The 22,273-nt window shown below is 35.4% G+C and overlaps 1 protein-coding gene across 7 annotated transcripts in view; it reads left to right on the forward strand.

The window, feature by feature from the left end:
- The window catches only part of Lrrk (Leucine-rich repeat kinase), a 331,346-nt gene that overhangs the window by 232,925 nt on the left and 76,148 nt on the right, over positions 1–22,273 (forward strand). For all 7 annotated transcript variants that reach the window (XM_085827294.1, XM_085827295.1, XM_085827296.1 and 4 more), the window contains 3 exons: positions 11,862–11,985; positions 16,743–16,887; positions 20,338–21,999. In XM_085827294.1, the coding sequence (XP_085683420.1) occupies positions 11,862–11,985; positions 16,743–16,887; positions 20,338–21,999 (1,931 nt within the window). The remainder of the gene's footprint in view (positions 1–11,861; positions 11,986–16,742; positions 16,888–20,337; positions 22,000–22,273) is intronic.

A 22,273-nucleotide genomic window follows, 5' to 3' on the forward strand; every position in this document is an offset into this window, starting at 1 on the left:
CAGCTTTGCTTAAAAACGGCCGGCATCATAGACAATGCCGGCTTTTCATACTTTGCTTAAAAACGTCCGGCATCATAGACAATGCCTGCTTTTCATGCTTTGCTTTAAAACGTCCGGCATCATAAACAATGCCGGCTTTTCATACTTTGCTTAAAAACGTCCGGCATCATAGACTATGCCGGCTTTCCATACTTTGCTTAAAAACGTCCGGCATCTTAGACAATCCCGGGTTTTCATACTTTGCTTAAAAACATCGGCATCATAGACAATGCCGGCTTTTCATACTTTGCTTAAAAAAGTCCGGCATCATAGACAATCCCGGCTTTTCATACTTTGCTTAAAAACATCAGGCATCATAGACAATGCCGACTTTTCCTATTTTGCTTAAAAACGTCCGGCATCATAGACAATGCCGGCTTTTCATACTTTATCGGTAACATATACATAGACGTAAATTCGTTCTTCATTCAACGAAAAATCGAAATCATCTTCACTTGAACTAATTCCTTCATCGTATTCCAAGTTACTCCTTAACTGTGAAAATAATATTCCTGTTGCCACTAACTAACTAATTCGGACTAATGTCGAAATCTTGTTGAATACACTAATGAAGCGATATTGCCCAAACCAGACCTAAATGAATATCATTCACTGCTGTATTTGTTGCGTCAAACCGAATAATTATCTAGAGAGTCTACTATCTTGCTCCTTTTTGGTATTTCTCTCCTTCTCCTTTACTCAGTTTTCTCTTCTCAGATCGCTTCCATGTCCAGAATTATCTCATGTTCTTGAACTCGTGAACCGGCAACGTTGCTCTTCGCAATAGTTGGGTATAAAATCGAGTCAAAGTCTGGAGTCACCGCATCAAATCAAGAATTAGTTCTGTTTCCGCGATTCCGCTTTCCGCATTTTTCAAAATTCTTCCTGTTCCCGGGAAATCGGAGAGTACAGTTCCCCTCCTACAGTTCCTCAGGAGATGTCACCATGAGTCATTAAGAAGAGCCGGTCAGTTTCTTTGTGGATAACTTAGTCTTCGTTTAGGCTCCTGTCGAAATCTTTAGTTTCCTTTCATTTGTAATTCTGCTACAATATTAGCTGTTATTTTCACATCTCACACAGTCAGAGCTTAAATTGCGCCGGAGCTTACCGGAGTCCGGCTCCGGTACTTCTTTGGGACATATTCTAATTCTAGCCGGAGCACTAAATAAGAAGCCTCTGGCACTTTTTTATGTAACTGAACAATTATTTCTAGAAACTTTTATTCTATTAATAAAATTATATAAAAAATCGGTTATTTTATTTTATCTCTTTACATTTTATTTATTTAAATCTTTACTTATTATAATAAATTATAATAAATTAATTCTGAGTTAGTTAAATAAAAAAAAGAAAATCTGAAAGGTTTCAGATTTTAAATTACGTCCAAAAGGGAGTTTTTTTTAACATTGTGTGTGCCACCTTTATTTATTAAATATCATGTTCTTCGCAGTTAAACCGTAAAATTCAGTTCACAAACAATATTGTAAAATAATTTTAAAATGCGTATTTCTTTAGAATTTCCGATACACAGTCTCGCGCGCTGGAGATAATTTTGGGGAGGGGAATACAATGTTGCCATGCTCGTTTTGAAATCCTTGAGTTTGTTAATCAGAAATTCGTTAAATTTTTACAAAATATGAAATCGGTGATAAAACAAATTTCAAATTTGATCTTCCAGATGCCCATATTTGGATATATGGATTCGGATATTCGGATATATATATATCTTCCAGGAGGATTACGTCATTCAAAATTGGATGTCTCTATGTACGGTTGATTTCACAATGCGAGAACCATACATACATTTAGGCAGATTCTTCGTTATTTAATTTCTTCAAATATAATACAAGGCGATAATATTCGGTGGCAACAGTTTGAAAAGTGAAACGGACATTCAGAATGATTCGACGCAAAATCACAAAACGAAAACAACCCCCCCAGGGACAAAGCCCCTTTGGACTAATAATTATCAATTAAATACTCATTAATAAATACTAATTATTAATATAAATTAAAAAATAATTATTAATTTGATACTCATTAAAAATTTAATTTTTTAATTAATAAAAGATTTTAATAGTTATTTTATTTATTTATTTACGCTTGTTGCTTTTTCCTGACGGTCTTCCACAGGGCTCCGGTACTTGTACTTTTTAAAATTAAGCCCTGTCTTAGGTTAATCAATATCTATGTTTTAGGCATTATTGGAACTAAAAAGAAAAAAAAACCTCTATAAATAAAATTTCAGAATAAAAATAAGGAAAATGTAGTTTATTGGATTTGATAAATGAAAGAATTAAAAGCTGCAAAAGCGCAATTAAGACCAAAGACGTCGTCTTTTTAGAAGAAAGAACATCGTTTTAGAACGAATATTCTGAAAGATTATGTTATAACTTATCTTGATGCAGAATCTTAGAGAAATATTGTTTTTTACTTTAGGAAACTATCTTTTAGTTCATTGCTAAAATCATCGCATACTTTGAACATCTCTCTCTCCTTTTTAAGTAGCCCACCAGCGGCCGAGCGTTAAAGTCGCTGAACACTGGTAGTTCGGTCCGAGGTTCGAATCCCGCGAACGGGCTGGCTGCATGAGTGTTTTCATGGTTTTCCCCATGTGTAACGTGTATACGAGCCAGTTTCCCTTAGAAAGTTCTCCACGAAGGCATCCCTCCTCTTAGGCAGATAGCCCTCGAAGCTTTGCCGTAATTAAATAACCTAACCTAACCTAGCCTAACCTAACCGAAGTTCGAATCCCGCGAGCGGGCTGGCTGCATGGGTGTTTTCGTGGTTTTCCCCATGTGTAACGTGTATACGAGCCAGTTTCTCTTAGAAAGTCCTCCACGAAGGCATCCCTCCCCTTAGGCAGATAGCCCTAGTATGCTTTGCTGTAATTAAATACACCACCACCACCACACCACTCCTTTTAAGTAATAGTAGCTTCATTCATGCAAAGATCTGAGATCGTAAATATTTTTCGATTATTTCTTTCGAAAATACTTTTTTTTAAATCTAAAAATTTTTTGCTGGTCTGCATTTCGGGAGAGGGCAAGATCCACTCGCCCCCCCCCAACTATCCCTTTGCGAAGGGGGTAATGAAGATTTATGATTACGAACGTTGTGACAAACGCGGAAGAAGGCAGACACCTCAAATCAAGTGGTGATCGAGAGTCACCACTCGAGTGTAAAGGGTTAATATACCAGCACCAGAAATTGGGAAGATTTCGCTACAGACATTTCTAACATTGGAACATTAGTTTTGGGTAACGTTTTGTACTCTTTATTATGTTTTGCCGAAGCACTTTGTAGGTAAGATGGAAAACGTCTGAACATTCATTCCTCATCATCGTAATTGTTGTAACAGGTGGTATGGAACCGTAGGCGCAGGTGGAATTCAAATGCTCTTTGCGTGCGCATCAGTTGAGAGATCAGGCTATTTCTGCAAGGACGAGTTAATTATTGAGTTCCTGCGCCATCCATCAAAATGGCTACCTTTTGTTTTCCTTGTTGATGATATGGCCTTTGTTTATTTCAAGATGGTTAAATATGTGCAACTTCAATCATGTTCGCTATCAGATATTCTCAAGACATTTTCTTGTAGTGAGATAACCCATAAGAAAGATATCATTGTTATCCTTTAATTCTTTTTTAATTTTACATTTATTAGTAAATCAATTAAGTACCGGGTTGTTATTTTGATGACCTAAAATTGTAATGCACAACTTATCAAATTCATAAATGTTTGATGCTTAGGAGTAGAGAAATAATGAGCTTATGAGATGCTCATTATTTCTCTACGCCAAAGCATCAAACATCGCCTAAGCATAATGAGCTATGTGAGAAAAATAAATATATCGAAGAGAAATAAATGTAGCCTTTTTTTTTTTTTTTTTTTTTTTTTTTTTTTTTTTTTTTTTAGTCCATAGTCCAAAGGGATTTCAGTCCCGAAGGACTATTGCTTTCGTTTTGGCATTTTGCGTCGGACTCATAAACGTCGGTTCACTTTTCAAACTGTTGCCACAAAATGTTAGAGTCCTGCATTATATTTGAAGAAATTAAATAATGAAAAATCTGCATAAATGATTGTCTATTTCTCGCATTGTGATAAAACAATGGTACATAGAGCCATCGAATTGTGAATGACGAAATCCTACTGCGAATATGGGCATCTGAAATCCCAAATTTGGAATTTGTTTTATTATAGATTTTATATTTTGTAAAACTTTAACGAATTTTTGATTTACAAGCTCAATGCTTTAAAAGCGAGAAATGGCAACGCTATATATAAAAAAAAAATACTTTTATCTCCAGCTCGCGAGACTGTGTATATCGGAAATTCTAAAGATATGCTTAATTTAACATTATTTTGAATTAATTAATTAACATTATATTGCTCTTGAACTGAATTTTATGGTTTAAGTGCAAAGAACATGATATTTAATAAATAAAGGTAACACTCAAAACGTTAAAAAAACGCCCCTTTGGACGTAATTTAAAATCTGAAACATTTCAGTTTTTTTTTTTTTTTTTTTTTTTTTTTTTTTTTTTTTTTTAGCCCAAGTAGGTGTTAGCCCAGAAACGCTCTTAGTTTCAAAACGGCGTTTTCCGTCCAATCACTTTTTAAATTGTAGCCACTACATATTATCGCCCTGTATGATATTTAAATAAACCAAATAATGAAGAATCTACATCAATGTATGTATGTTTCTCGCATTGTGAAAAAACGACGGTAACCTAGAGCGAATTCTTACCGGTTTAGCCCAGAATGTTCTCGAACACAAGCCGAAAGCTATATAAACCCTGCTGGTCCGCAGTCACTTAGTGTGTCTCTCATCGAGAGTGAGTGTGTTCTTCGTCTAGCAAGCTGATAGTCAGTCATTGAGCGAGTGTCTCGAAGTCTAGCGCCGAGTTGGTCGTCGAGTGTATCGAGAGAGTCTTTTAGTGCATTGTCGAGTTTTGTCTTAGACTGTGCTGAGTCGAGATCTATACTCTTGTGTGTCGTCGAGTGCATCGCGTGGAGAGTCTCGAGAGTACGTGAAGTTCCGAGAACGACCAAGCAGAGTTAGGAGCTGTAGTCGGGTGCTTTGCAGTGAAGCTGTGTCCACCGTTATTGCCTGACAGTGTGAAGGCTGTGTCGCTGAACGTGTCAGCGTGTTTATGACAGTTCGACGACTGTAAAAGTGATTTTGAAGCTATCTGATTAATAGTAAATAAAGTGTGTTTCGATACTTCATCAAGTGTCGTCGTTATTCACTCCAAATCTACAAACCCCGTAGGAACGGGAAGGAAGAAAATAACGTAACAACTGGTGTCAGAAAAGAAAAACGCAGCAATATGTACGGCCGAAGCAAGTACCTGTGAGCACCTATATGAAATTTTCTGTATGTTTCAGCACAACTTTACAACAGTACTTATATGTAAGCTCTGTAAACAGTTTTATAATTCTTAATTAATTCTGATAGTAAACAGATTATGTTTACAAAACAAAAGTGATTTGTAACGTAGGAACATCACGCCTGTTTCTAATGCAATACATAATGTCTTGAAACATGTTGTCCGTACCCACTACAATAGATAATATCTTGAATATGCACCAACACAACTGCGTATATCATGCAATTACTTGAGCTAATTTAGCGATGAAAGGTAGGGGTACCGTTGATGCCGCCGGCGGTGGCACTACTTGTAGTGCTCGCTGGAGTCACAATTTCCATCACGACTCGAGGAATGATGCCAGAATGTTGTTAGTGTTATGAAATGTACAGGCGCGGTGAGATAGCTTCCCCGCAGAGCAGTTTTAGGGTTGCCATAAAATAGCGAGGAAGGCAGGGTTGCCACATTTGTTGATAAATCGCCCATTTGGCGACAAAATTGACGATATGCCATGGATGGATGGAGAACCTTCTGGAACGAATTCTTACCTGTTTAACCCAGAATGTTCTCGAACACAAGCCGAAAGCTATGTAAACCCTGCTGCTCTGTAGTCAGTCAGTGCGCTTCATCGAGAGGGCGAGTGATGGTGCCTCGTCTAGTCAGTATCAAGTTGGTGTCTCGTCTAGCGAGTCAATCCCTGCGGAGACGATCGAGTTGACAGCCGGGCAGCGAGTGCCGAGTGGGTCGTCGAGTTCACCGAAAGAGTCTCTTAATGTATCGCGGTTAGTGCATCATCGAGAGAGCGTATTGAGCTCCGGGAACGACTGAACCGAAGAGTCGGGAGCCATGCTTTGTGTGTCGTCGAGTGCATCGCGAGTTGTAACGGGGAGAGTCTCGAGAGTACGTGGAGTTCCGAGAACGACGACCAAGCAGAGTCAAGAGCTGTACTCTGGTGCTTTGCAGTGAAGCTGTCTTCACCTTGATAGCCTGATAACCTGAAGGCTGTGTCGCTGATCGTGTCAGCGTGTTTATAGTAGTTCATCGACGACTGTAAAACGTGTTTTGAAGCTGTCCTGACAATGCTAATAAAGTGTGTTTCGATACTTCATCAAGTGTCGTCATTATTCACTCTAAATCCACACGAACCCGTTTCTGAACGTGAAGGAAGAAAATAACGTAACAACTGGTGTCAGGAAAAGAAAAACGCAGAGTTAGTGAGTGCCTCGTCTAAAGTGCGAAATAGTTAGTATCGAGCAGAAAATAACATTAGTTTTCTAGTTAGTGTGTGGGGCTAATACCTACTTACTTAAGGTAAATATTAGGTGGCCCCCCTCACTTCTACATAACATATTTCCAAATTCTGGCCTAATTACATTAAAACTCTGACACCTTTATAAGAGAGCGCTTGTATAAAGCGGTCCTGTAAAAGAGGAAGTTGAAGGAAACGTTAGACTTTGCCTGCGCGATGCTTGTTGTTGTGAGCCTTGGAAATACAGACGAATTTGTTTTCAAAAGCATAGTTTATTAAACGTGTCTTTAGAAGATTATAATAGTCCTATTTTATAGCTATCAATCAAATATTTTATTTTTCAGAAAAAATGGGCGAAGGAGCTTTACACGACTGCATTCCTTTGTTTGCGTATTTTTCATATTTCATACCATTTATCACAGTTCATTGTTCAGTTGAACGCGGACCACCCAGAAGAGGCAGAATGGCACAAATGTGTCGTTAAGTGCCAAGCCTCCATGAACATTCACCACTATGGAACAAGAAATAGCTTTCTTGAAATTTCACTAAATTTCTTTCATAAATTTAAATTTCTTTTTGGCTTTTTTACTGCAGCTCTGAGTATTTGTGAAGCAAATAGAATTTCGCGGTCATATTTAGTAAAACTCCAGTCCGGCGAAATAATTGTGCCGGTTTATTTGTTTCTGCTGATTGTTTTGTTTCTGTTTGTTATACAGTAGAATCCCGTAAACTCGACATAATGTGAACTGAGAGACTGTCGAGTTTGCGAAAAGTTGAGTTTTACAGAATAAGAGGTGGGTTTTTCAGAACTCTTAATATTTAACTCGTTGATGCGAGCGATATTATTTTTAGTCGAAAGAGGCTATTTGCCCTGAAGGACTATTATTTTCGTTTTGACATTTTGCGTTGGTTCACTATAAATGCCGATTCACTTTTCAAATTTTTGCTACCAAATACTATCGCCCTGTATTATATTTAAAGAAATTAAATAATAAAGAATCTTCATAAATGTTTGTATGTTTCTCGCAATGTGATAAAACAACGGTACCTAGAGCCATCCAGTTTTGAATAACGTACGTTTCCACCCGAATATAGGCATCTGGAAGCCCGAAATTTCCATTTCATATTTTATAAAACTTTAACGAATTTTCGATTAACAAACTCAACGATTTCAAAGCGAGCAATGGCAACATGTAGGGGGGGGAAACCTTTTTATCTCTACCGCGCGAAACTGTGTATCGGAAATTCTAAAAATATGCTTATTTTTGCGATAGAGACAAATAATATACGAATTATAAAAAAATCGGCTCTTGCCCATTCATCTGTGGGTGATGTCCTGTGAAAGCAGCAAGCGTCTAGGACTTGGAAACTTACTGAAGAAGTAATAGGTAAAAAAAAGCTTACCTTTCTCCTTGCTCATTTCTAATAAATGACGAAATTTGAGAATTAAAAAAAAAAAAAATGCATACAAGAATTTCATTATACATACTTTTTTTACAATATTTTCTGAAGTAAATCGTCAGAAAAAATAAACATTTATGTAATTATGTTTTAGCAGTGAAAACATAAGAACGTAAGAATTAATGACACAATGCGAAAACTGGAAAACTACAGAAAAAGAACACTCAAATCTTTGAACAAAACAGGAAAGACATACGTATGAATAATAATTATATTTATTCTTTGTAATATTTGCTCTGTTTGGCCTAGAGATATCTTAAAAAAGTTCCTAAAAAGTTGTCGAGATATCGGGAGTCGAGCTTGCGGAACTGTATTTTATTACTATTACGATACAGGATTTCCAGGGGTGGCCATTCATCAGATAAATGGAAGTCCAGGGGGAACATCGGCAAGACTATGAGAATCACAGTTTCCAGGCAACTGTATGAAAATCTGGTAAAGATAAAGTTCGCTTTTCCATTAACTGTGTGCCCACCACGTAAATGGATTAGATAGCTGAATACTGATAGTTCATCCTGCCAACGAGTTGGCTTCGTAAGGTTTTTGAGGTTTTGACTACATGTAAAGCGAGTACTAGCCAATTTCCTCTAGATAATCCTCCAGTGCTAACCCGTGCTTTACCATAATTCATTAACTAAGTAACTAATCCATTGGCTGCCAGGTTTAATAGGAAACATCGCACAAAAACATGTCGACACTTTCTTTTCTTTAAAACAAATACTTTGAATTAGTAGTTTCATTAATTTCTTTTCTCATGTATACGTACATATAAAATTCGTAAAAAATGCACCAGGAGAAAAACCTTAAATTTAAGGAATTTCAATATTTATTTTAAAAGGATTAAAAAAATAAAATCCTGGGCTATCGCTGCGAAGATTAAAAATTTTTAACCCAAAGGAACGTTAGCCCAAGAGGGCTATTAGTCTGGAAACGGCATTTTTCGCTGAATCACTCTAAAAGTCAGAATCTCCTTTCAAAATGTTTCCACCAAATATTATCGCTGCGTATTATATTTAAAGAAATTAAATAATGAAGAATCTGCACGAATGTATGTATGTTACTCGCAGTGTGAAAAAGCGACGCTACATCAAATTTTGAATTACATAATCCTCCATCCGAACATGGGCACCTCGAAGCCCGAAATTTGAATTTCGAATTTGTTTTATTATCTCTTTCATATTTTGTAACGCAATACATTACAGTTTTTCGAGGGAAAATGTGGTGATAACATTACGAAAATGGGTTCTGATAAGGAATGTGTCCATTCCTACCTTGCAATAAATTGACGGCAGAGACGTTTCGTGCTGTCAATTAAGCTGTTGGTCAGTGAAATGGAAAGCAACGACCATACACTGAGTAATCCTTGTCCAAGCTCAACTAACGACCTTGGAAGAGGACTTGAAGAAGTAACCTGCCTCCGAAGATAGTCCGAAAGATGCTGTATTGGATTCTGATCTGGGGATTGAGATAGTCATTTCATCCGCTCCATACTTTGTTACCATAAAGCAACCCGAGCTCGGTGCGGTCGCGCATTTTTATCCATCAGAAGAAATCCAGTACCAATAGCAGCGGCATATGGGCGGAAATATGGATCAAGGAACTCGTCTTGATATTTCACACCGGCCAAAGTTCCTCCATGGAACATTAAGCAGATCAGTGTGACCACCGAGAGAGATACCACCCCAAACCATTATTCCACCACCTCTGTAACTGTGACTTTCCACAATGTGGGATTGGTTGTATTTGGTGCGTTGTTCCCTGCTGATCAGCTGACGACCAGAATCACTCTCCATTGTGAACCTGGGCTCACCTGTGAAGAAAAAAGACGCCCATTGCTTATTGGTACACGAGACGTGTTCTCTTACCCAGCATAAACGGGCACCTCTGTATCCTTCGGTCAAGGGGACACAAGCAATTGGTCGTCTTGCATACAGACCTGTATTGTGCAGGCGTCTGCGCACTGTAGTAGCTGAGATTCTGGTTCCTGTTGCCACTGAATGATCTGCCATGAGCTGAGGCACTGTAATGCCGCTTCTCATTTGGGCCGAAATATCTAAATAATGGCCTCCCGCAAGTGTTTTTAACTCTTGATCTGCCTGGAACATGTCTTCTAGACACAGTCTTCAGATTAGAACTGATTCCATTGTCGGTGGACCACACTGCGGGATACATTGAGATGTCTAGATGCATCAGCTAGTGACAAAACTATTTCCATCCATACAACCGCCCACGACCATGACGACTTCCACTGCGCATTGATAGACTCTCCTGGATATTGTCCACGAAATTGCTAATAACAACTGAAGATCAACTCTCGTAAACAAAACTTAAATTTTTGCAATTTCTCTCCAACTGAGTAACTTTATAATTCGTAAGTAATAATAATTCGTTCGCTTATTTCTGTAACATAGAAGTGGTAACTTTTTTTTTTTTTTTTTCATATATTTTCTTAAACTTCGTTACTATCACGCATATAAACGGCTAATTTAAATGTTACTGACATTTTTTCAATGGTGAGCTTTGGAAAACATGCTGTTGCTTAACTTTTGGAAGTCAGTATATTAAATATAGCTAGTATGTTTCAGCATGAAGAAATTCTCCCATAAAATGGGATTTAACGAATGTTTCCCGCCACCGCAAATATCGTCTGCGCAAATAGTTCGCGTTGGCGTTTTTAATCATATTTTGTCAAATGATTTTTGGTATTTGAAAGAAAGAGACTTGCTTTAGAACACTGTGTTGTGAAATTTCTAAAAAAACATCGTTATCACTAAGTACAAGGTGTCTGAAATGGAACTATCACGCTCTCAGATTAGAACCATCATTTCCAATTCTGTTGCAAAAAGTGAGCTACAGAATGTCACCATGCTGTATCATATGACACTGTGGAGGTTTGGTATCAAAAATTCAAAAACAAGGACTATGACAGTCAATAAGCAGAGCGCTCTGTGTGGCCTATTGCTGTTAATGAGGCCCGCCTGCTGTCGACAGCGTCGCAAAGCGCAGTTTGACTGAGAAAAAGAACATGCTTTTTGTGTCTGGTGGTGTTGCCGTGGTATTATCCACGAAGAGTATCTGGAAATAGGTAAAACCTTGTCAGAAACGTGTACAGCGAGATACTGTTCCGTGTTGATGCTGCTGTCATGGAAAAAAGTCGAATTGAGTTCCAGGAAGGAGGGCAAAAAAGGTAATGTTCCATCAAGATAATGCAAGAGCATATGTGTTTGCATTCACTGGCTGGACTCTGTACGGATTTGAATGGGATCTTTTGCTACACCCAACATATAGCCCCAAAATCGCTTCTTCGGACCTCTACCTTTTTTCACACCTGCAGCTACATCTTGCTGGTATTATATTCCATTCTGCACATGACGTCCGAAATGAGGGTGATCTGTTTTTGGACTCGCGGCCACCAAGTTTCTGAGCCGAAGGGTTTGAAAAACTGCCAAAACGTTGGCAGAAAATCATAGATTTGAGTGGCGATTGCTATTCGCACTAAAGGTACTGCTTTCGGATATTTTTCCCCTTAACTTTATTAAGATCGTTTTTTGACGGAAAACTTTCGTAATAACCAAATATAATTCCATCTCCTTTTTGTGAGTATCCATGCTTAGGATATATTCTTATTTGAAATTTTATTTATTGTGCCAGGCTATTTTTTGTGTGATTATATTGTTGTTGTTGTTATCTGTGTATAATCCATATGTTCTTATTTTGAAAGTATATATTTACCTTTTTCTAGCACTATGGGAAGCTTGCAGCAAGGGTGATGTTAGTAAAGCAAAGCAGCTAATAAAACAGCTTGGACGTGAAACTGAACTTATAATCAACAGCACTCCAAATGGTTGCAGTACATTACTTTTTAAGTAAGTATATTGCCATTTTTATTTATTTTATTCAAATATGAAGCACATTAAGTACATTTTTGCATAAGTTTCTCTTTTAATATTGGTATATTTTTCCTATTGGTAGAGCAGTCAACATCGCTGATCATTATATCGTCTGGCTGGCCAGATGATAAATACTGTTCTTTTTCTTCTTCTTCTTTAGGTTGGGTTTGTCAGGTATCAGGCTGCTAAATAGCACATTGTGCCAAATGCACGTAACCCAATGCCTCCTAGCTCCATTCGTTTGGGCTGCCCACTTTGTTTATAAAGTCTGACAGCCTTTATAAACTTTAACAGCTTTAATAGCTTTGACAGCTTTAATAGAGCTCAGGTAGATGGGAAGATGGGGCCCAAACCTGTAATTTTTTTTTTTTTTTTTTTTTTAAATTTTATTTGTTATTAGAAGTTCAAGGTCAGTAGCCTGTTCCTCTGATAAATGTTTCTCGGGAAGTTCCTCAATGACCACACAAGAGCCACACAGCCATCTTGACCACCACAAGAGTCTCTCTTCACTGTCTTCAGGGCTATATTCTGCTCCATTCTTTGAAATTGTCTATTTTCCTCTTTTCCCTTGAGTTTTTCAACCAAAGTACCTTTATCAAATTTTAATTCTCAGGCCTTTTTTTTTTTTTTTTTTTTTCCCTCTGGATGTTTTCTTTTTGATTTTATCTAGAGAAGCGGTCATGCTTTTCATAGCTTACTGCCCTTCTTCAGATATTGATTGAGTAACTTGAGTAGAGATTATTTCTACCTTTCTCAATGAAGCATTCATTTCTGCTCCTTCCTCTGGATTTCCTTCTTTTGAGAAGAAAAGTCTATCTCAAAGGTTTTGCCTGCAAAAGTGGAATTTTGAGTTATATTGTCATATAACTAAAATTTAAGTATAGGATAAAAAAGCTTCTCCTAGTATTGCTGGATAAGCAAAATACTATGGAAGTTACCAGAAAGTCTAGATGCTTCGTTAAGACACTGTAGCTGCAGTGTCATTCACCCTCGGTCACCCGAGTCGTATAATACCTGGGTTATGGAAGGGAGTTTACGGCATCTAATTTATTGTTCGAAGGTATCCTGTCAGATAATATAGGACATCCAGCTAACCACCGTCTGCCGATGCATCTGGTAGCAACTACAGCCCTAGAACAGAGTTGCTGCCCCATAAAAGTTAACCATAATAATAATTAAAAGCAAAACATATCTTGAATTGTCGCTTGTAAAAACTACTTAATTGCCACCTTTCAGAATTTGGAGCCCTACGTAGCTACCTATGTCGTTTATACTTGGAGCCACCTCTGGTGGATCTCTATAGAGAAGACAAAAAATTCAAATGTTAGAAAAATATCTAGAGTTCAAATTACAGATGTGTAGTGATCTGCTCTGTTAGCTGTAATAAATGGTGATGGTGGTGCCATCTGTCTCTGGCATTTGGAAATACTGTAATTTCCACTGGCTAGCGTCGAACCACAGACCCTTTGGCACATAAACCAGTATATTTTACTGGAGGGGGGCCATGTCGTGCAATTAAAATGCCGAAGTATTTTCGGCACATATGTAAGATATTTAACGAGAAAAGGGGGGAAATTATATGTAAATGTTATATTTACAGTACTTTATTTATGTACTATGAATCGATAATTCCTTTTTTGCAAATAAAATACTATAATCTGTGAAAAACACTGAAAATGCAGCTTCCTGTAGCTATATGCAAGTCACAGGAGAGCTAGAAACCTGTTACATTCCGGGTTACACCTTCCTGAAATGGACTAATATCTATTTTCACTTGTTTTTGTAGCTTTCTGAATATCTCACCCGAGACCTTGCTTCCAGTCTTCTGATGATTCTGTACTTCATTCTATAATCCAAATATTGGTAGTTACTCATTTGAACTGTCTATTTTTGAATTTCATTAAATGTTGCAAACAAGTTCCAAAAAGTTACATGAAAGTTCCCGAGGAATGGCAGCGAACGAAATGCGCGAAATGCCATTTGTGCTTTTAATGATCTTCTCTTTAATACTCCACTCCACATGCATGTGCATGCTTACAGATTCATTCTAAAGATTTGCATTTTTTGTATTGAAGTATAATTTATACCTTTCATTCAGTACTTTTTACGAAATATTGTGAAAATATGCAAATTCTCTTAATTATGATCAATATATACCAGTATATTTATGCAGTATGCATATCTTTAACTCTCTGTAGAAGGAAATGGAGTTTTGCTTATGCAACTGTGGAAATGGCCTATTGCATATATGCAGTGGCCATCTGTAATGGATTAAATTTAATTAAAAGTAATTATTAAATATAATAGATTTTAAGTGGCTAATTTTATATTTTATTGTACAAGTTAATTTTTTAAGTGGAAAAATTTCAACGGGTAAAAAAAAGTCACTGATGGAATTCAAGTCTGACTTCAACATTTTCTGCACCCTTGGTGATAAGTACAGGTATAGATAGAAGTGAGGGGGACATCAGAATTTCTACGTTGGTTGTACTGCACTAACTGCGCAGTTCTGCTTTAATTTCAAAGGAGAACACCTGAGGGTGGTCCATGGGTCTCTCACCCATCTTCTTTTACCATCAGTCTCTCAAAGGACTTTGGCTCACCATATATTTTAATTCCTTCTTGCCACACAGACATTGTATGCTTACAAACATCCATGCCTTGTCCAGGATGTGAACCCCATCCTATTGGTATAGCAGTCAGCGTCACTGACTATTATACTGGCTGCATGGCAGACAATAAATACAGTTGATGCCCATAGAAATTAACCATAATATTGCGAAATATACTGTTACGAAATGTACAGGTGCGGTAAGATGGCTTCCTCGCAAAGCAGTTTTAGGGTTGCCGTAAAATGGCAAGGGAAGGCAGTGTTGCCACATTTGGTGAGAAATCGCCCCTTTGACGACAAAATTGGCGATATACCATGGACGGATGGAGAACCTTCTGGAACGAATTCTTACCGCTTTAGCCCAGAATTTTCTTGAACACAAGCTGAAAACTATATAAACTCTGCTAGTCCGCAGTCAATTAGTGTGTGTGCCTCGTGAGAGGGCGAGTCATCAGTTAGTGTGCACCTCGTCTGGAGATTCATTAAGAGGGCACGTTAGAGTGCCTCGTCGAGAGGGCAAGTGTCTCATCTAGTTAGTTCGTGTGGAGACTATCAAGTTGACAGCCGGCCAGCGAGTGCCGAGTGGGTCGTCAAGTGCACCGAAGGAATCTCTTAGTGCCTCGCGGTTAGTGTATCGTCGAGAGAGCATGTTGAGCTCTGGGAACGACTGAACCGAAGAGTCAGGAGCAGTGCTCTGTGTCTCGTCGAGTGCATCGCGAGTTGTAGCGTGGAGAGTCTCGAGAGTACGTGGAGTTCCGAGAATACCAAACGGAGTCGGGAGCTGTACTCCAGAAAGCAGAGTCGGGTGCTTTGCAGGAAGCTTGTCTCCACCGTTTTGCCTGACAGTGTGAAGGCTGCATCACTGATTGTTCCAGCGTGTTTATAGTAGATCTTCGACGACTGTAAAACGTGTTTTGGAGCTGTCCTGACAATACTGATAAATAAAGCGTGTTTCGATACTTCATCAAGTGTCGTCATTATTCACTCCAAATCTACGAACCCCGTATGAACGTGAAGGAAGAAAATAAATTAACAAGTGGTGTCAGAAAGAAAAGAAAAATGCAACAATACCTTTAATTGTTGCTTGTAAAAACTGTTTAATTGCTGTGGCTGCCTATGTTATTTACGTGTGGAGCCACCACTGCGGTAGATCTTTATAAGAAGGACAATAAATTGAAATGTTAAAAAAAATCTAGAGTTCAAATTAAAGATGTGTAGTGACCTGCTCTCCTGGTTTCTGTAATAAAGGATGATGATGGTGCCATATATCCCTGACATTTGGAACTACTGTAATTTCCATTGGCTGGCATTGAGCTGCAGACCTTTTGGCGCATAAACTAGTATTTTAGCAAAAGATTGCTTTAGACCCGTCCTCCATATATGACATACCCAATCAGCAAAAAAGACTTTATGGTCTGATTCCTTTTGCTTTTTTATCAGGTGTCTGTTTTAATTAACGCAGTTAATAAATAAAGCATATATTTTTAAGAGAACTGTTTATTTTGAATTTCATAGCTTAAATTTATTATTTATTTATTTTATTTTATAAGCACTTCTGCTTAATGATTTAAAAATGATAAAGTTATACGAAAAATGGAGATATTTAAAATTAAGAGGTTTTCCCATTATATTATAAGTGTTCTTCTGCCTCAGAGATTGGAAATAATCAGGTTTTATATAAAACTGTAGTGGTATTTAATATAAAGTGAGCAATGAGAGCATTGTTGTTATTTTTACTGGAGGATTGTTTGCAATCTTATTATTTATATTTGTTAAAATTTAAGAGTATAATGCCCGTAGGAGTTCAATTTCAAAATAATTTTCTTTTTGGTTAAAGATAAATAGGTAAAGAATTTTTTATATAATGTTGCACAAACTGACTATGTTAAAACTAAAGTCAATAGTTTAATATAGTCAGTTTAATTATATCAGTCAGTTAAAATATAGTCTCTATGAAGTCAGTTAAAAATATAGTCCCTGTTGACTATATTAAAAATATAGTCAATAGGGATTCTTTGACCAGGTGACCGATATTTTCCAATGCTTAACAATAATGTCTTTTAGCTCAAGATATGAATGTCCATGTGAATTAGATATAACGCTTTGGAATTTTATTTTGCAGAGCATGTGAGGAAGGACAGAAAGAAATTGTAAAATTGCTTCTTGAAAATGGTGCAGATGGTCGAATACACCCTGTGACAAAATATTCTCCTTTATATATTGCTTGTTATTATGGACGAAAAGATATTGCAGAAATTCTTATAAAAGTAAGTTTCCTGAAGTTCATTCTTACTTTTGCAATGTTTTTATAAAATATATAGTTCATATGGTAAAATATATGGTTTTTAAATAATATATGGCTGTAATAATTTTTTAACTAGCAATTATGCCAGTAAAATTTTTTTAATTTTATTCTAAATATGTTAAAATGTTTATTTTTTGTTTCATTAATGTGCCTTATTGTTCTATTCATTTTGAATACCAGAAATAGATACACATCTCTTGGAACATTTAAAAAATACATAACACTATTTCCGCTGGAGAAGGAATCTTTCTTATCTTATAATCATTTAGAATGTTTCTTTACACAATTTATTTTTCATTTTAATTTATGTATGTTTCTGAACCTCTTTGAGATTTTTAGTTTTTGCTTAATTTATATTTACAGTTTGTATATTATTTTTGGCAATTTATTGAGTTTTTGGAGCCTTCATAAAATAATTAACTATTATCACAATCTTGGTATATAGTGACATCTAAAGAATGTTCTCAAAAATATACACTGAAAATAGATATGCTTTAACACTCAAAAATTGAAGATAGATTTTATTTTCTAGCTTACGAGTGTTTTGTTTGTGAGTGTCATGTAAAACATTTTAAACATTTTCAAGTGGAAACCACTTTTATAAATTAGAATGTTCTTTGACATGTTATTATAACTTTGTTACTCTGTGACTTGTTATTATAACTCATGTTATACTTTTATAAACTATAATTCTTTTATAAATTAGAATGTTCTGACAACCTTACTCTTGTCACCTTTGAAAGCTTTTTTTTTTTTTTTTTTTTTATGTTTATTACTACCAGTGTATTTATGTTTTTAAAATGCAATTAATTAAAATTCATTTCATTTTATATGGGTATTAAGTAATTAAGAAAAAGGTTTATATATGTTTTTAATCATTCAAGACTATTAGAGTTTCGATGAACTAAAAATTAAGTAAACTTTAAATCTCCCCTCTAAGATATGAATACAAAACCAGTAGGTAAAGTAGCCAGTATAAATATTATAAAAATGTCAGTTTTGAGAGAAAGAGTGATAGGTGATTGCCACACGTAATTTCCAATCGGGAGATTTTTAAGTTCTATATGCATATATATATGCACAGATAACTTGAAATTCATTTTTCATCTTTTTTAGAAATCTAAGAGAACCAAAAGGTTAGACTTTAAAGACTACAGACTGAGATATGCTGATGTTAAGCATTCAAAAATTCATAATAATGTGTATTACAGTGGTTAAATAATGTAACCGTAGAGCTTGTTCTTTTGCAATATAACTTCCAGTGTATTATTCTGAAATTGCAAGAAATGAAAAGAAAATAATTTCAATCATAATAATTATAATATTAATGATATTTTAAAACTTAGGCTTTTTTTCCATTCTGAAACCTGCCTATAAAACTTGGTACAGTCAAAAGTCGTTAATCCGGACTCGTCGGAACTTCGGCGATTACGGATTATCGCTTTTTCCGGATTATAGATCATCAGTTTAAATCTGGTAAAATGGCATGCAGAAATTATAAAATTAAAAATATGAAACCGTAATTTACGAAATAAAGAACAATTATGCTCTAAAGGGTATCAAAATTCACAAAAAAAAAAAGCTTAATATTTATTTGTTTACTTTATTAAACATTTCTTTCAATGTAAGTTGTTTAAGTTGCTTCGTTTTTTATGTGATAATACATTCTCTGATTCTATAAACAGACATAATTTCTTGTTCAGTTACAAAGTTTCGCTGTTCAAGTCCTATAATTGCTGTGTCGAGAATACCGACTAATATGTCAATCGAAATTTTTTCGTTTTCAATTACTTCTGTTACTTTCTTTGCTATCGGAAGCGAATTATAACGACGAGGCATTTGATTTAAATCATATCTAAGACAGAGTACATCGAGATGAAATACTACATTGAGTATGCAATTATAAGCCAAATAAAATAAAAACATCTGCCCTTAAAATAAGGATAGTGCTGACAGATCAACTTCCAATTCATTGCACGCCGCCACAGCGTTAAAGATAAAAAAAGCTTAGATAAACAAACGTTAAAGTTTAGGTAAACAAAGGATATGCCTTTATCCATTTTTTGGAGCAATTCCACTTTTTGTTTAATGGACTCCGAAAGATAGTTTCGCTTTGTATATCCTTTACATATTAGTAAATATATATCGGAAATTCTATTTGACATAATCGAAAGTTCATGCTTACTTTTATAGAATTGCTCTAACAGTCTGCAAAAAATAATAATCCGGATCCAATTCGAAGATTAAGGAACAACGCAATCTGCAACATTAACTGAAATAGATAATTAGATAATTTTAGCTTAGCTTATCCCGTTATACATTAAACGCGCATTCGTAAACGTATTTTGCGCACACACACACGCAAATTCACAGCGGTAAAGGTCTTACGCGCATGCATGAAAGCGACGCATGCGCAGAAAGTTTGTAGCTTTGAGGTCCGGATTATAGATCATTCCGGATTATGGGTGTCCGAATTAATGACTTTTGACTGTATTTTTATTATTCTCATTTCAGTATTATACTGGAAACCTTCATTATATTTTTTAATATTATGGCTAAAATATAATCTTAAAATATTGTATTTTAAATATATTCTATAAGGAACATATTACATTCTATAAGGAACAATGTTTTTACTTTTATGCTCCTGAAATTAATCTAAATTATCAAATATTAAATTACCTAAAATTTTTGTATAATTAACAATTTGAATAGTTTACTATCTGTTAACAGTTTAGCTATCTGAAACATTTTCAGACTACTCATAATGTAATTATTATAGAGATACTGAATTCCTTTTTTAATTTTTTTTATTCTTGTGTAATTTATTGAGATATCTTTGATAATAACTTTTACTGTAGCATCATAGTAATTAGTGTTTCTAAAGGTCTATCTTAAATCGATCGCTGTTTTATAATTGAAAATTGATTAAAAAATTATGTATGTAATATATACTTACAGTATATCAAATCACACATATGTGTCCATCAAGAAGTACTTTTAATAATGTGTTTTATTATCTTTATTATCTTAGCTTATGTTATAAATTTATAATTATTTTACTTCATTAATTAATAAATAAATTTTCATATTGCAAAAATATAAAATTTTACATTCAGTGCAACATTTCTTGTGCTGTAAAAAGTTTCAGATCACACTTGCTTCATCATCATCATCATTATTATTATAAGTATTTTGAAATTTAACTGTAATCTAAAATTTAAAATAACGTGATAAAAAATCTGAAGTTTTGCATGTGTATTTACCATTTTTTAAAATATATGTATTAAAAATAAATTTCATTATGTGTGTTTATATTAGCCATAAGAAATTTATTGTATTTGTTTTATATTTGTCTTGTATATTACTTGATACTTAGCCTTAATTAATTAAATTATTCATACTTTTTCAGAAATTCCCTGAACTTGTGGTTGTTGCAACTGTAGAAAAATGGCTTCCAATTCATGCAGCTGTGATCAATGGCCATGTAGCTGTTTTAGATCTTCTTTTAAAATACCCTTATGATCAATTTGTGCTTCAAAAATTCATGGATAAAACACAACAATGGGAATACTTCTTTCCTTTTGATATAAATGCTAAAGATGTCACTGAACAGACTGTGTTATATGTTGCCTGTCTAGTCGGTAATCAGAGAATTGTGGACCTTCTTTTGAAATTCCGGATTCCTGCAAAAAAGGTAAAAAAAGATGATGCTAGTCCTGATCAGGAGAAAAAAAATGAAGGACAAAAGTCTGAGTCCAATATTAGTCCAACAAAAAAGCGCTTGTCTAATGGTATCCAAAATATGATATCGAGGTTAAGTCTTAGGAACAATGTAGAAAAAGAAGAAGAACGTTCCGAAACTGAAATTTCTCCTGTTGATTTAGATTTGTATTGCAATAATAATACTGAAACTGCTTTGCATATAGCTGTTAAAAAGAAGTATCATAGTATTGTTCAGCTTTTACTTCAAAATGGAGCTAATCCTAATATTAGTATTAAACAATCCGTTGAAGAGTTGAACCGAGCCAACGAAAGTTCTGGTTCCACGTCTACTGCACTTGTTGAGGCTTGCAAGAACCGTGATGTAAATATGGTCGACTGTCTTGTTCGTTATGGAGCTCGTGATGATAACTGCAAAGCTTTGAAGGTAGCTAGTTCAAATAAAGATGAGCATATAGCATCTAAGTTATTAACTCTGAAAGCATATCAAGATCCTGAATTTAAAATTAATAAAAAGGCTCTTGAAATTAATCCGTCAGCTCATCTAGGTGGCCTGCTAGGAAGTGTGACTTTTAGTTCTATGTTTCCAACCACTCCGGTCATGATAAATTGGCATGGACAAAAGTGCCTGCATTATATAAAAGAAGAGTGGTTAATAAATGCCAGTATGGCCCATAATGTTAAGTTAAAATTAACTGCCAGAAGTCAAAGCACAGCTTTGATGGCAATTACAAGGTTAGACATATCTAATAACCAATTGACTGAACTGCCACTTTGTATTTTTCAGATGGCATCTTTGAGACATTTTAATGCAGCTAATAATAAAATATTTAAATTGCCGGAGGCTGGCAAGACTACTTCTTCTCCCAAAGGTAAACGTGATGCACGGACTGTAAACCAATCTGGATGGTGTTGTCCAGTTTTAGAAGAGATCCATCTTCATGATAATAGACTCGATAGTGTTCCTGCTTGTCTCTTTACTCTGCCTGCATTAACAGTTTTAGACTTATCAAATAACAAACTACAAACTTTACCTTTCAAAATGTGGTCTGCTCCTAAACTAAGAGAGCTAAATCTTTCATTAAATATGTTACACGATCTACCTTCAAAACCTCCACCGGTGCGTTCAATATCTGCATCTCGCTTAGCTCCCAGCATATCTGAAGACCCGGCAACTTCTACTGAATCTAGTCCTCGACATTCCACAGTCGAAACTTCATCACTGGAAAGTTCGACAGAAATTCCAAATCTGTTATCACCTTCACAAGACTTAGAGAAAAGGTTTAATGTTGATGGAGATTTAAGGCATCAAGAATTATTACATCATAATTTATGGAGTGCAACAGTCAAAGTAAGCATACAATTTTCTATGATTAAAATTTGATTTATAATGTTTTATTTAATTTATTAGATTTATAATTTGTTTGTTTTTAGGTGTATAATAAAATTAACTGCTTGGAACCTGACATTATTGAAATTGATGCCCTCTGGTCTAAAATTCTATCTATGTAATATGTATAGTTTTATGTATAACAACTTATTACCTGAATGTTTCGTTTTGAGTGTGAGCCTTATATTTAAAAATACTTTTTAGCATAATTTACTGTGCAGTACGTTATCTGTTA

The sequence above is a fragment of the Stegodyphus dumicola genome, chromosome 11, assembly GCF_044657685.1.
Source record: "Stegodyphus dumicola isolate Sdum_Otavi_A_Nest chromosome 11, ASM4465768v1".
In the NCBI taxonomy this organism is placed as follows: domain Eukaryota; kingdom Metazoa; phylum Arthropoda; class Arachnida; order Araneae; family Eresidae; genus Stegodyphus; species Stegodyphus dumicola.